The sequence below is a fragment of the Acanthaster planci genome, linkage group LG06 (assembly GCF_054643075.1).
Source record: "Acanthaster planci isolate LZ-2023a linkage group LG06, COTS_SCS, whole genome shotgun sequence".
In the NCBI taxonomy this organism is placed as follows: domain Eukaryota; kingdom Metazoa; phylum Echinodermata; class Asteroidea; order Valvatida; family Acanthasteridae; genus Acanthaster; species Acanthaster planci.
In genome coordinates this window covers 9,874,300-9,888,805 of record NC_141782.1, presented here as the reverse complement: position 1 = coordinate 9,888,805, position 14,506 = coordinate 9,874,300, and the positions used below count along the sequence as shown (strand labels likewise).

General features: G+C 42.8%; 2 protein-coding genes across 3 annotated transcripts; one reads left to right on the top strand and one right to left on the bottom strand.

Moving 5' to 3' along the window:
- Positions 1 to 101: 101 nt before the first annotated feature.
- Positions 102 to 6,104, top strand: LOC110975695 (monocarboxylate transporter 13-like). Of its 2 annotated transcripts, XM_022228396.2 has the most exons (5): positions 102 to 603; positions 930 to 1,123; positions 1,810 to 1,950; positions 2,669 to 3,478; positions 4,099 to 6,104. In XM_022228396.2, exons 2-5 carry the CDS (start codon positions 937 to 939, stop codon positions 4,296 to 4,298), a joined length of 1,338 nt encoding a protein of 445 aa, XP_022084088.2. In that variant the 5' UTR covers positions 102 to 603; positions 930 to 936; the 3' UTR covers positions 4,299 to 6,104. The 2 variants fall into 2 exon arrangements, with proteins under 2 accessions (XP_022084088.2, XP_022084089.2); XM_022228397.2 differs by lacking the exon at positions 102 to 603 and having other exon boundaries at positions 727 to 1,123.
- Positions 6,105 to 12,623: 6,519 nt separating this feature from the next.
- On the bottom strand, positions 12,624 to 13,913 carry LOC147798801 (alpha-2A adrenergic receptor-like). Its single transcript, XM_087137808.1, has one exon. It carries the CDS (start codon positions 13,911 to 13,913, stop codon positions 12,624 to 12,626), a length of 1,290 nt encoding a protein of 429 aa, XP_086993934.1.
- Positions 13,914 to 14,506: the final 593 nt, after the last annotated feature.

Sequence of the window (14,506 nt, the reverse complement as noted above, 5' to 3'; positions counted from 1 at the left end):
CGCCTATAGCCGGCCGGCCCAGGCCTCCATCGACGTGTTGTGTACTGTGAGGGCGTGGCGTAACTAGGGAAGGATACTTTGTACTGAATATTTAACAGCAATCAATTACGCGTCCAATAAGCTTTCGCAGAAACGTTCCCAAGGCAGGCGCAGCTCACATTCTGCGTATCGTCCAAGAACAGGCCTATCCCTTCCCGTTTCTAACGTTTATATACCCTTTTGCCTCTTATTTTTAATAACCTACTGCTTTATGATTACTGACACAACTGAGCTTCGTTGCAGGGGAAACATCTGACAACAGTCGCAGGCTGTGGTGCGGAGGGACCAATATTCATTGATCCAAGCTGTTGGTTAACCTTCGAAACACCCACACATTCTCCCCAACGACTTTTTAGTTACTTCATGCTCCACTACATTCCACCTGATGCCTTTTTAGTCAAACACTCAGATCACAAATATTCTCCAACTGACGTATAAAAGCTGTTTCCAGTTTATAGGTTCGAGTAGATCGCATCTCTCCAACTGGCACATCAGTCTGTTATTCGCGTATTTGTTGTAGAACCATCCGGTGCGGTTGTTTGGACAAGTTACAGTCCTCACTGGGTGAGTTTTTGGTAAATCTGTGATTTGATGTCTTGTTGGAGAATATTCATACTCAGTATCGCACCATGTTTAACTTGAACATGTTCCCAAAGAAGTACATATACGAATGTTGAAACGGCACAAAATTTGACTGTATAACAAATTACATGTGTAGATACTATTTTGGCTAGCCACTATTAAATAACTAGCTTTGCATTCCTTTGTCGAATTTCGGTAGCTCTACATTTCCACTTTCAAGTTATTCTTTGTGGAAATTTTTTCAAACGATGGTGGCTTCTTACCAATCAATCCCTTTTTATAAGAGTTCGCCGTGTTCCAAATGATAGCAGGAGTATGGCGCCTAAGGACGGTGTGTGGGGATGGTTTGTAGTGGTAAGCGCCTTCATGGCTCTCTACATTCGGATGTCGACCACGAAGGTCTTTGCTGTACTCCTCCCAAGCATTCGTGACGATATGCAGCTCGACACCTGGGTCGTCGGCTCACTCATAAGCGTCATGTTGACCCTCTCCGACTTTACAGGTGAGTAGTTCCCGATTTTGCTTGAAGCTGTGAACAATTAAAGCCTAACAGTATCCTTCTAACTTACAAAATACATGTTTACCTAGCTTTTACATGTCACCCAGGGAACGGGCTTGCAGTGGTCGTCGAAATTTTACACACACTTGGACTGAAATTGTTCATTTACAGGTTTTGAGACTGTGCCAATTTTATTTAGTGGACCTGAAAATAAAGTATGAAAGTACACTTAGCTGATTGATAAGCTTTAGAAGAGGAATCCCGGTAGTTGACAAGAATAGATCAATCTTGTACACTGTACTAAACACACTTAAAGTGTATACTTTCTACCACAGCTGTACATGGACAAGCAGTGTCGCAGTACAAGGGCAACACTCCACCAGTCCCTCTTTCTTTTCACACTTAGTCTCACCGGGAACCAAAACCTGTATATTCCACTGCCAGTTGCAGTGCTACTAATAAACTAAACATAATTGCAATGGATTTGTACGCACACGCCCCACGAGGTGAGCTCCCACCAATGGACTGCGTTTGGCATTTCTTGTTCCCGCAAGTTGAGCCTTCTATTTATTGCGGTTCACAAAAAGATTTAGCACAAAATTAGTGCTCTCTCTTAAAAAGTAAAAAAGGATCACTTCTCAGCAAGTGTAACTACGCGTACCACTGTGCTGCGGGGCCTCTTCCCACAGGTCTCCCTGCGGCCTGGCTGTGCATAAGGAGCAGTCATCGTTTGGTTGTCATGACTGGTGGCTTGATGGTATGTGTTGGTATCATCTCTTGCTCTTTGGCGATTGGGACGGTCCACCTTCTCCTGTCAGTCATCGTAACGGGTCAGAAAGAGATCTTTTCTTCATCCCTCATCGTTTACGAATTCCATAAGCCTAAAATGTACCCCGAGACATTTTCTCCAATATAGTTTCAATGTATTATTCTATTCCGCGCCGAGCCATCAGTAATGTCTCGTGTCATTTTTGCATAACCTTTTGTGAATATCAGACATACGTTTTGGCAAAACGTCAATTTTTCCGAGACAGGTTAGCCAAAAATGTATACCTTTCCCATTGGTGTCTTCAATACACCTTGATTGGCATGCGTGAGGCCAAGTGACAATTTCAATATAACCATGCTGAAATGAATTGAAATTTCGCAGATGTACTCATAATGAACGTGTTTATATGCGAACCAAGATTTAAAAACAATCTATTGTCGAAAAGTCGAATTCTTAGCAGAAAGAACCCCCCCCCCGCTTTGAAAACGTGCAACTCCTTCAGGGTTGAAACGCCTTCCCCTTTTGGAGCCTTTTTTGTACAAAATTACTGTTGAATTGTTTGAAATCTTGGATCTTCTTTACAATAAATGCACGTGGAGTACCACGGAAAAGGAATTCCTTCATGGAAGTACCGACGGGAAAGGTTTCGCTTGAAGTCCGCCACTGTCCAAAATACAAGACAATCTCCAAAAAATACAAGACAATTTCCTGTTCATATCCTACCTTTCTCTCAGTGCCTTTCCCTATAATGACTTCAACTTTTTTCCGGTTTGTCTCAGGCATCGGCATGGGTCTGGTTGAAAATCCCCCCCTTGCTATGATCGGCAGCTACTTCCAAGCTCATTATGCCACTGCAACCAGCTTGGCATTGTCATCTTTTCCCCTGGCTGTGGTATCATCTCCCCCTATGGCTCAGCTGCTTCTAGATACCTACGGATGGAGAGGAACTCTTCTGGTATGGGGTGGAACTACCCTTCACATTGTGGCTTGTGGGGCAGTACTTCGGCCTGTTGTAGTCAGCAGCGGCGAGGAAAGGGGGTGCGTGCATACTGTATCAGGTGATGAGGGCCATTCTAGAGATGGAAAAGCCCCGGTTTCCCGGTTACGAAAGTTCATTCAATCAAACCACCTGGGTCTCCTCAAGAACCTGAGTTTCTTCACCGTTGTCAGCGTACTGTGCTGCGAAAGGTTGGTGTTTTCAGGGTGGGTGATATATCTCGTCCCCCACGCCATTCAGGCCGGGTTGTCCCCTTACCAGGCGGTCTCATTACCCTCTGGTACTGGCGTGGCAAACTTGCTGGGCAAAGCGGTGCAAGGGGTCTTAATGGATTGTAAACTTGTTACCAGTACCACTCTGCTCTTCGCCACTGTTGTCACAGCAGGCTTGAGTCTGATGCTAGACCCACTCAGTGATAGCTTCGCGGCCATGTTTGTATTGGGGGTCACTTACGGTCTAGCAGTCGGCACGTTGTACCCGTTGGGAATGACGGTTCTCAGGGACCTGGTGGGAGACGAGAGGTTCATGATAGCGCTAGGATGGTGTGCTGTTTTTCTTGGAGTGTTTCGATTGCCCATGGGATTCTTTCCAGGTAAGCTATATGTCTTAGCCTTTTTAATACTGACTTAAGCATGTGATAAGCAACAGCTAAATCCACAAAGCAAACATGACCCAATGTTGAACTGTTCAATAGACCTATTTGACTTTGATCGGTCGTACTTGCTCCAAAGCAAATTGACCAATACATGTACATGTATTTACTTGAACAAAAGTGATAACAAATGACAACAAAGAGTTGACAAAATGCCTTCAGCAATCACGTATCTGCTTTTCTACACGTCAAAGGCGAACTTATGTGACTTCAATGGTAGGCCTACCCAAGATTATTTCTTGAAGAGTAAATCAAGGGTGCATTCGAGTAGCTTCTACGAGCAACCCTCAACCGGGATGGCCGTGTGTGCTGTGTGTCAAATGTGAGACTCTGAGGACGAGACTTAAACCAAGTCGAATCCCGGAAGCTGATCGACCCATAGATACTCGACAAAATTCGTTCATTCTGCTTGATGCGCCACTTTTTTTAATCGATTGTCCTTATCACTGCGTCGTCAACGATCGTGAATTACCACCGTATAACGCATATATGTAATTCGCTTTTCTTACTGCTGCATGTACTTTGTGAATCGTGACAGGGATTGTTTCTATCGTTTTTAGGTTGGCTTTATGACGTCAGCGGCAGCTACAATACGTCATTCGTCGTGCTTGGTGCTATAGAATTACTTCCAGTCCCTTTGCTGACGATTGACTTGCTTCGGAGGAGCAGGTGGTGGAGATGCCACACCAACGACCGGAGGGACGATTACGAAAGACTCACTGGGATTTCAAACGGTTCTTTAGAGAAAAGCGACGAATGATAGTGACTCCCATTGCAATGGCAATTGCAATAGTTGTGATAAGGGAGGGGCAAAAAAGTTTCCGAAAACGATTTGTATTTCAATTGCGAAAGAATCTACAATCCTTTCTGTTCTTCAAAACGGGGGAGAAATGCAACTTTGAAAAAACGCTTTGACGATTATTCCTTTACTTATTCCTGCTTAATTATCAAATTTAGAAATCCATTGAAAGCACAATTAGGGTTCAATAGCACAGCTTTTACCCCCATTTTGACAGCGTTGCTTGTGTTTGAGGGGACATTACAATGGTCCAATTTGATTATAGTTGGGTTTTTTGTAAACAAAAAAGATAAAATACACATAGGGTTGTTTACAGGAAATACACTTTGAAAAGGCCGAATCGTACACCGAAAAAAAGTTGCCCTCTGGAACAGATTGGCCTTGTGTCTTTCACTGGAAATTCAAGATTATGAACGCACAGTCAGTTTTCTTTTAAAATCGTTATAGTCACGAAACATTATTTTTACTTGAACCTTTCTGAAAGCCTTCTCTAAATAGTCGATTATGCGCTCAGGTCTGTATATTATCATGTATAGCCGCCGGCCTTTATACGAAATGCATACGCGTAAATGCCCACCCAGGATTGCCATGATCGACTGGCTCTTTTTATGGGTCCGTTATCTTTTAATGTAGTTCAACCGTCAGCGGCTTATATTGCTTCTCTGAAATGCTTTAGCCGAACTTAATGTCGAGAAAATACATTCTAATTTTGAGAAACGTTACGTTTGTAGAATTTCGTTCCAATCTTGAGAATATGTTGGGTCTGTAAGATTTCACCGAAAAAGGATGTTAGGTCTATTAGATTTCACTCTGTTTTGGGAATGCATTGGGAATTTAAACATAAGCTCTGTTTTAAATTTAACATTAGATTGAAAAATATGTTCTTGTTTAATGCATTCCGTTTCTCCAAAACATGTTGCAGTCTTTTTGACTGTAACTGAGCTTCTCTGAATCAGACCCAACCCGATAAAAGTAAAACCGACACCAACCGACCCAAAACCAAACTGATTTACCCCCTTAAGAAAAGACAACGAAGAAAGGAAACAAACATTACGCGAATATTCGGCTCTGGCAAGCCGTCCCATATTTGTCCGTAGAACTCATCTGCCTTGTATGAATTCCCTTGGAAAGATTATCTCAAGAACTCAACCTGTTGCAATGTGTCTCTTGTACGGTCCCGGTAGAAAAGCAAATTTGCTACTTCTGGGGGGAAACGGGGGAAATTCGCCACAATAACATCTCTGCAATGCGTACTAATGTAGTCTGTAGATTCCAAGATTCTCCGTTAGTGACAGCTGTGAAACATGGCTATAAACAGGACTATCACCGGTAAGAGCAGCGGCCCTTTGCAGTCTTCTAACTCGGTCACCCGCAGTCTGCATTCTCATTCGGGTCGTGAGAGTGCATGTATATGGTCCATATAAGCCCATTTAGAAAAAAATCGCGAGAATGGTGTGTTATAGTTTCATGAAATTGATGTCAACACAACAGTAATACATCAACGGAAAACGTGGCAATGTTTTGGAAGTGCATTGTGACGATTTTAACGAACAATGTGAGTGGAAAGAAATGGAAAGCAGCCCCGACCCCCTTCGTGCTTATCGCACCGCTCTTAAGTTAATAAATCTGACCTAAAATCACTTTTAAGTAACATTTTCATTGTTCACATGTACCAAGGTATAGAATTTAGTTTTATTCTCTCTCTTTTTCGCTGCTTCACAACAGTACCAGAGAAGGGCAGAAGGGGGTTTGCGACCGTACCCTCCTTCCAACCGTAATTGTGCGGGGGCGCACAGGGGGCACGTGCCCCCCCCCCGCAGATGCGGCCCGTGCCCTTGGGTGCCCCCCCCCCACCTGTAAAATTGAAATCTGTGAATAATCTCCGTTGAGTTTAAATAGCTATACATCTGTAGTTTAATGTCTTGTGGTGCCCCTTGACAAAAATGTGTGCACCCCCGGGTACCCTCCTAAGGCCCTATCTACGGTATGTCACCGCTAGCGCTATTAAGTTAATTAGTCTGATCTAAAATCAATTTTAAGTAATTGGTCCTTGATGTAAACGTTTCAAGCTGTCAACAGAAACTGGTTTCATTCTGGTTGCCCACATTCTGATTGAATGTCCCATTGGCCGCATTTGGTGTCGGCGGTACCAACGAGCCTCTGTCTGATCTTGCGAAACTTTAGACTTGAGACCGTGAGGGAGTTTATTCGCAATTGTTTTGATTTGCCGTTATCCAACTTCTGTCTAGTTTAGGCGCAGTAAAAGACTAAGGGCAGAGGTACATTGCACAAGCAAGGTGAACATAAACCTTATAGCCTGAAGTCCCACCGTTAATAGCTTGCACTTACAAAGGGGGTATGTTCGACAAGGGGAAAGAAAGAAGTGAACAAGATAAGGAGCGGGACAAATCAATGGACACTGACTCCGATGTAAATGGGGAAAGCAGAAGAACTTAAAACCACTGAATTCCCTTATCGTTTCTGAGATGCTGGAGATGTGATGAAAAGAGAGACAATGCTTCCTTCAGTCAAAAAGGGGTCATTATTTTCCTTTTCAGGCAAAGTATCAGTTTTCGGGTTTGATCCAATAACAGAGTCGACACATTTTAAGTTTCTTGAAAAACACGTCCATTGAGATTCGCTTTAGGTTCGACGCAATGTTATTCTTGGGTAGAAGTGGTTTTCAGCTAAAATCTCTCGGGATTTTTCCTTGACCATACCGTGGGCGGCTTTCTCAAATTTCCAAATCTGTACCCCACGTTTAATTCCAATGTTGTGACCAGATTCGGTAAACATGACAATTTGATCAGCGCGCACAGTATAAATTAAAAAGGGCATGATTATCAACTTCCGCACCCTAGCCAACACGACAAGACATCTTCTAGCTTGTTTTGCTTCACACCTGTTTCTATTAAATTTGACTTTTTCCTCCGTCCTATCGAAAATTAATTCGTTTCATATCGTAGCTGGCCATGAGATATTCTGATGTCCGATCCGCTTCACTAACAATGAGTATGGTACACAATTTATTTTAAGACGGTGCATGTATACGGTTTCTGTAAAGCCCATTCGAAAGAACCGCATTGTGTTGGCATAATGATGTCAGCTTAATTTTCACTAATATGACACGTGCCCTTTCGTTTCCTTGGTTACATGGATTCATATTCAGTTCCCTCAAACAAGCATTGTGTGGGTCCCTGTATAATTCTTTATACTCAAGATAACGAGCAAACGAATGCAAAAAGAGAAAGGATGTGAGATAATAACACCAGTGTTTACTTTAACACATTGTGGATGAGGTTTGGTTTATTTCAATTTTTCCTCTCAGTCTGTTTCCCTTGAAATACACAGCTGTGTGGTTTACTCAGATAAGAAGTGAAATGTTTATGTTCCAAACTTTAGCCAATCTGGTGGGAAGAATTAAATAATTGATGACAAAACGCGGTTTGGGTGTTTTGTTACGGACGTAGCCGGGTTCCTGCGAGTTCCAACGCCACCTGCTCGCTTCGTTTCAGATTCCCTGTCGCATCCTTCCCTGTCACTTTTTGGTTCTTCCCTAGATTGGCCACGTTTTGGCAACAAAACTTGTAACCGCGTTGGTCATTTGAACTTTGCTTACGGCAGGCACTGCACTGTCATGTGAGTTCCGTTGGGATCTCTGCACAGTGACGACTCCGTGATAAGTACATCACGAATCTCAATCGGCGTCGCATTAGTGACATACACAACTGTAGGAGAACCAGATATTAAATCACTCTGTAATTTTCATTAATTGAATGCTTGAAATCTACACATGATTCAATTATCACTCCGAACCGCTGATAGAATTAATAATCGGTTGCCACGCAAGTCACGCCCATCCACACTGAAACGAATTTATCGCATGCCGGATTCGTCAAGTGGTTTTCAGTTTGTTTACCGTATGGAAACACAAATGCTTCTCATCAAAAATTACCTTAAATTTACACGAAACAAATTAACGGAGGAAGATTTAACCACCCGTGCCATCAGTTTAACCCCCAAAGTGAACACACTTTCCTCGGTGTACAACACTGTTCACTTAAAACGTTTTTCCAGATAAAACCAAGCTTGACTTTATTTGAAGTGGAAATGAGCCTGCTCAAGAAGGGAACCTTGTCATATTTTGCGTTAAAATAGTGCGCATCCGGGTTCTGCTAGAGTGATTATAGAGCTTTCTTTTGCCAACATCACAGGAGCACTAGTTGGCAAAACTATGGGCGGCCGTGGGAACAAAACCCCAAAGAATTGTTCACAAGTTGTTAAAAAACATAACAAATATCAGTGTTGGAGCAAAGGCTTTGAACCTCAAGGCTAAGGCTGAGGCCCTGACCCTCAAGGCTGAGGCAAAGGCCTAGGCGTTGCCCTCAAGCCTTAAGTTAAGACTAAGACCAAGGGTTTACCGACAAGGCTAGGGCCAAGGCTCCCAAGTGTAATATTACTACTTCTGTGATACAACTTTGCCCCCGCAAGAATCGCAACCCAGAATTGACATTTACTTTTTCCCAAAATATTTACTAGGGAAATTGTTGCTTGAGTATCGAATTGAAACTTAATATATTATCTCTTAAAAACTGAAGACTTCACTTACATCCAATGAGGCATTGCGGAGAGATTATAAGACTACTACTTTTCTATCCTCAGGGGATCACATCACATCACATCAACTTCACTTTATTTTCCACAAGATACAAATATTGTGAAGACAATAGCCTATATGGATGGAGACCCCTAAAAAGCATTGCTTGTCGAGTAGAGGTCCCCAGTAAATAAAACATTGTGTTAGATATAACAAAATATGAATATATGTTTTAATACATATAAGACGCAGCTGTGTTTGCTCCATTTAACACTAACACAAAAGACCATTGAAAATGGCCCACAGGATGAGGATACTGAGCTGAGTAGCGTTGTAATTGAAAATACCTGTGCATGAGCTACAACTGAAATTTTTAGTACAAATAGAAAACACTGTCAGCTTTAATTTGATACCATTTTGGGAGAATGAATGCAACATTTGAGTTGCATTTTGGGGGGACAAGCTGTATACAATTTATTCTTTATTACAGATTATTATGAAGTCGACACCTCTGTGGTGACAAGTAAAATGAATTCTCTATGACGTGCTCAAGATCAGACCATAGAAAGAAACCCATAATTTGACCTACATTGTAATTAGCAAAATACCTGAGGCAGTATACTTGGAGAGCGATCGGCCATTTTCAACACAGATCAGCTGATGTTCTGTCTACATGTATTCCACATGCAAGTTAAGAATAATTTCCCTCGCCTTGTGGCCACAAGCACAGTTATAATACATGCATGTAAACTTACTATAACTTTCTTTTGGGCAGCAGCAAAATGTTCTTTCAAACGTTCATACTGTAAATGTACAAGTGAACAAATTTAGGGTGTTTCCTTTCTCCATGGCAAATATGATTATCTTAAATACTGCAGACTTTGCAGCCCCCTCAAAGCTGACCCTGCAGGGTGTACACGTATGTTCGCAGAACAGCACAAATTTCAAGCAACTTTACCCGGAAGATTTATAAAATCAGAGGGCCTTGAAGAGCAAGGCTCTAAATTTACACGAAATCGACCTCTCAAGACTAAGGCCAAGGCATTTGCCCTCACGCCTTAAGGCTAAGGCCAAGGCCCTAAAATCAAGCCTCAGGGCAGACTTAAGGCCAAGGCTCAGCATCAAAGCACTGCATCAATGACGAATATTTCAGCTAACAGATGATGCGTCCATGTAGACTTTAATTTTGTGGAAGAGCGTTGAACGCGAGAGGAACTCTCTGCCAAGCTTGGCCATCCGTACAGAATACCGATCACTGTAAACAAATGGAAGGTCTATAAAGACGTGCATGGCAAAAAGCCTAATATACTCTTGAGGAACATTATGGAACCGACACGATGCATCCAGTAGTGTAAATTTGCGCTGGGAACAAGGGGATTGGAGATTATGGGGAAGGGGATAGCTTGACCAGCCATAGAAACTTGAGAGGGGGACGACTGACGCCATACTAGGCGGCGATATTCATTCATATGTGTTGTGTTTTACGCTCCTGCTGGACCTTATACGTCAAAACGGCGTATTTGTGGCTTACAAAACTTGTTCTCCCTTTTTGAGTGCTATTGAATACATTTCGGTTATTGGGAAGTCCGAACAATTCTTCACATTCCGCCTTCCCCTCATCAAAATGTGGGAGATATATACCCCCCCCCCCATTCCTCGCGATTTACGCCCATATGATACTCATTCTGTTAATATTACCATTGCATGCGAAATTGAAGCCTACGAGGTCAAAATAGATAATTACAGATTACCTGCAGAAGCATCCCTTACACACAGCCGCTCGACACAACAAAGAAATCTGCCTCGTGAGCAATTGTATAAAACTGCGCCGTTTGACCCATGGGAGTTGATGACAAATTACCTGCTGCTTTCTGCGTGGCACAAATAATTATGTGAACACTACATCACAGAAATTGTGCTTCAATAAAGCCTGGGGGTAAACGTATTTTGTTTGAGATGTTACAAGATGTTTACCATCCTAAAGATATGGAGTTTAAAAAGCTTATTCTAAATTCGCTCTTAATATTAGAAGATAATATTCCTCAAAACCCAAACACACTGCACTCGTTCTCATCGTGCGACAGGCTTGTTGCATTGAAAACCAATGTGGAATATTAATTGCCTGAGACTGATTACAATTATGGAATGCCATGATTCTTGAACGTTAATGCTTTCACTGTTCGTTTTTTTTATGTGTTGTGGGGGCGGGTTAATACATGTTGTACTTGTTTTCATTCGAAATACTAAATTTGATGTTTCGTTTGTGACTTAAATTAGAAACGTTTATGGCGTACTCTCACGTCACAGGTAAAAAGGATATGATCTGCTGTGTTTGTAAATGTGCGCTCATTAACCAATTAAGCACATGCCTTGATCTCCAAGGGGTCTGTGTATTGCCTGAAGTGCGAAAACAGAGGCGATTCTCGTTGCTCACTAATGGACGCTTCACAAATCAGCCGTCTCATCCATTTTATTTTTTTAATACCAAAGATCCTTTCATTTTGAAACACTTCTTGCCGTAGAAATATTCACAGTAGCAGGCTATTGACTGTGAACGCCATTCACTGCAGAAATGTTGCTCCGGGAAAATAATATCTTGATGCATCAGCTTGTAAAGTTTATCTGTACCGTAGGCCTATATCGCACCTACCATACACCCAAGATGAGATAGGGTCTGAAACCAATTTCCAGAGTTACTGCTAAGTATCACGCCTCCATGTATTTGTACGCGGATACCCAGACCTAGCTCTATCGTCAGTTCAGTCATATCCTGTGTTATTTGACCACCAACTCTTACACATCGTGATCGGCATGTTTGAATACATTTTGGTACTGTAACTGAGATACACGCGCATTTAATGTCACATGTTACAAAATAATTTCATACGACCGTGTGTCATTAAAAAGAAACTAATTTAATATTCCCTTTCTTGGTGCCGTGAAATGAAAGCTTAAATTTTAAACTAGAATTATTGTTAATTCCTTGGAATCGCCAAGAATGTATAGATACATGAAAATACGAAGGAGGGAACGAGTGTATCTGAGTGCGGATATAAATCTATAGGGTACCATGTGGAAGTGAAGAAGAATGGTGACGATTGAGAACAAGGACGAACCAAACTAATTAGAATTAACATCTCGATCAGCCCATGCCCATCTGCCAGACATTTAAAAGGATAAAATTTTCAGTTTTGAAGTCATTCTCCAGTTGTAATTAAGTATGTAATTAAGCACGTAACTCAGCAGTAAAAGGCGATCTTTTTTTAACAAAAGCTACGAAATGTCAGAGTTCTCATTAAATATGACAAATGTACTGATGCTTTGGGGTGTCTTAAAAGTCTTGAGCTGGTTATGTGGCGTGGCTACTGGCCACAGGTTGATACTCCAGCCCCGAGTTTGACAAAAGGACAATTAATATAGAACTGATGAGTTCCTTCTTGAGAAGAGAAGGTCTTGAAGTGTCTCAATCATGTAAACTGAACCGCCGTTATGCCACAACCAGTTAACTCTAAACGCTTCGGTCTGATAAGAGGATAAGATCTGATTAGAGGATAAGCCATAAAACAGTCCACTACCTCACTGGGAAATATTTACTACAATGTTGGATATAGATGAGTGAGAAACATTTCGCATTTTGTAATAACAGAGGTGTCCAGCATACAATGTACATGTAAATTACTGTGCATGGTTTACGGGGTCCTTCTCAAGCGCCGACGCATCTGATGCCATATCTTGACATACCACTGCCTCAGTTTTCGGTCAGTCAGAGCATAAATGAACGGATTTAAGGCCGAGCTGGTATACACGAGACAACGTAACCAGAGCTGAATCTTTCGGGAGAAGCATATCGGGCAAACGATATGAACGTAGATGTAGTAGACCGCAAACGGAAACCAGCAAACAGTGAAAACCGACACGATGCCGGCCAGCATGATCGCCGGTCGGATGTAGCGAGTCATGTGTCGATCAACGTAACGCTGGTGATCTCGGACTTGAGAGTTTGAGGCTTGGTCCAGCGAGTTTGGTCCCCGTGGCTCCTGACTAAAGCCGTCAAAGGTGGATATCTGCCCCTCCGCTGCGCTACTCGGACCGGGTTTGTCCGTTTGTTCGATGTTGACGTTCGCGTGAGGTCTAAAAGATCTTTTGCTGTTGTCAGACCTAGCTCGGTGATGATTAGCAGTGCTTAAAGACACTGACAGTATCTCTGCTCCTTGGGGCCTGATTGCAGAGACGACAGGAATATCGCTTCCCTGTCCAGTGACTGCAGAAGGTTCCTTTCTAACGGCAGAGGTGGCGCAAGGAGGACCCCGGAATGCCGTCCCGCCAGCTATCTGCCTTCGGCGCTTCAGTTTACGGACCACCCCGATGAAGGTCAGAGTGTTCAAAATAGCCAGGAGTAATCCTGGACTGAAGATGAGGAGTGTGGCGTATAGTGTGCTGAACGGAATATCAGCCTCAGAGGGTACATCCTGGCAATCCGAAGTGGTTTCGTTTATTCGAATATGATGAGGTACACTGATGATCCATATCAAAGCCATGATACCGTGGCCAACGACCGGCAAGAGCCACGTAAGCCCTAGTTCGACTAGCACACGCCTGGATGTGCTTCCTTTGATGTAACTGCTGAAATTAAGCCACAAGAGTCGGAATCTGTCCAGACTGATGAGCAAAGTTACCAGCACCCCATTGTTTTCGATCACAACTCTGAAGTAGTCATAGGCCATACAAGCCTGCCAGCTCAACGGCAAAAGTCCCCGGGCAGCTATCAGCGTATGCATCGGTAACGGGACCAGGACGGTGCCCAAGTCCGCCACGGCCAGGCCAAGAATGTACACGTGACACTTATGCAGTTTCAGCCAGTCGTTAAACTTCAAGTTGCAGATGGTTGCAACATTTCCGAGGAGAGCCAAGACCAGTACCAGGCCGTAAGCTGTTGCCAGGCCGATGTCTGGTTCGGACACCCCTCCGTTGCCAGCCATCTCCTAATGAGTGATCAGTATTTTTTGCAAAACATGCGGCGGCGTGACACACGAATGAAATACTGCTCTTATAAACAGCGTGGCTATTTGTGCGCCCACTTCACGCACATCATGCGTGAGCATCACGGGATATACACAATTGTATGCAATAGTGAATAAATCTCTGCACGTACGGTGTACGTGAGTGTAGAACAGCGTTGCGCACACCCACGGCCGCTGAAGAGGTAGAACTGAATTATTTATCAAGTCATTTATGACTCTTTTTTTTCAAATGGTGTCCGCTCTGTTAACGCGTGGGTCCCGTCCTTTTACTACCTTACAGTTTAACACATAAAGCATTTCGACTTTCACTCAGAAATGTTTTCCGCACCTTCATTTTTTCAATTGTACTTTGTTTCTGGTTTGCTTGTTTGCGTTTTTTCTTTTGCAGCAACTTGCTCAGCATGAATAGTTTATTGAATGAGAGCGGGCTGTCACTTTTGACCAAAAACTTATACCCCACACTGTATTGAAAAAAAGGCTTGCAGAGAATATTGATTTCCTTAGTCATTTGAGATTCGAATGCTGATAAGGACTCGTTTGTGTCCAGGCTT

Coding starts and splice junctions, on each gene's coding strand:
- LOC110975695 (XM_022228396.2), top strand. CDS start 937: ATGGCGCCTAAGGACGGTGTGTGGGGATGGTTTGTAGTGGTAAGCGCC. Junction 1,124..1,809: donor GACCCTCTCCGACTTTACAG/GTGAGTAGTTCC, acceptor CTCTTCCCACAG/GTCTCCCTGCGGCCTGGCTG. Junction 3,479..4,098: donor GCCCATGGGATTCTTTCCAG/GTAAGCTATATG, acceptor TATCGTTTTTAG/GTTGGCTTTATGACGTCAGC.
- LOC147798801 (XM_087137808.1), bottom strand. CDS start 13,913: ATGGCTGGCAACGGAGGGGTGTCCGAACCAGACATCGGCCTGGCAACA.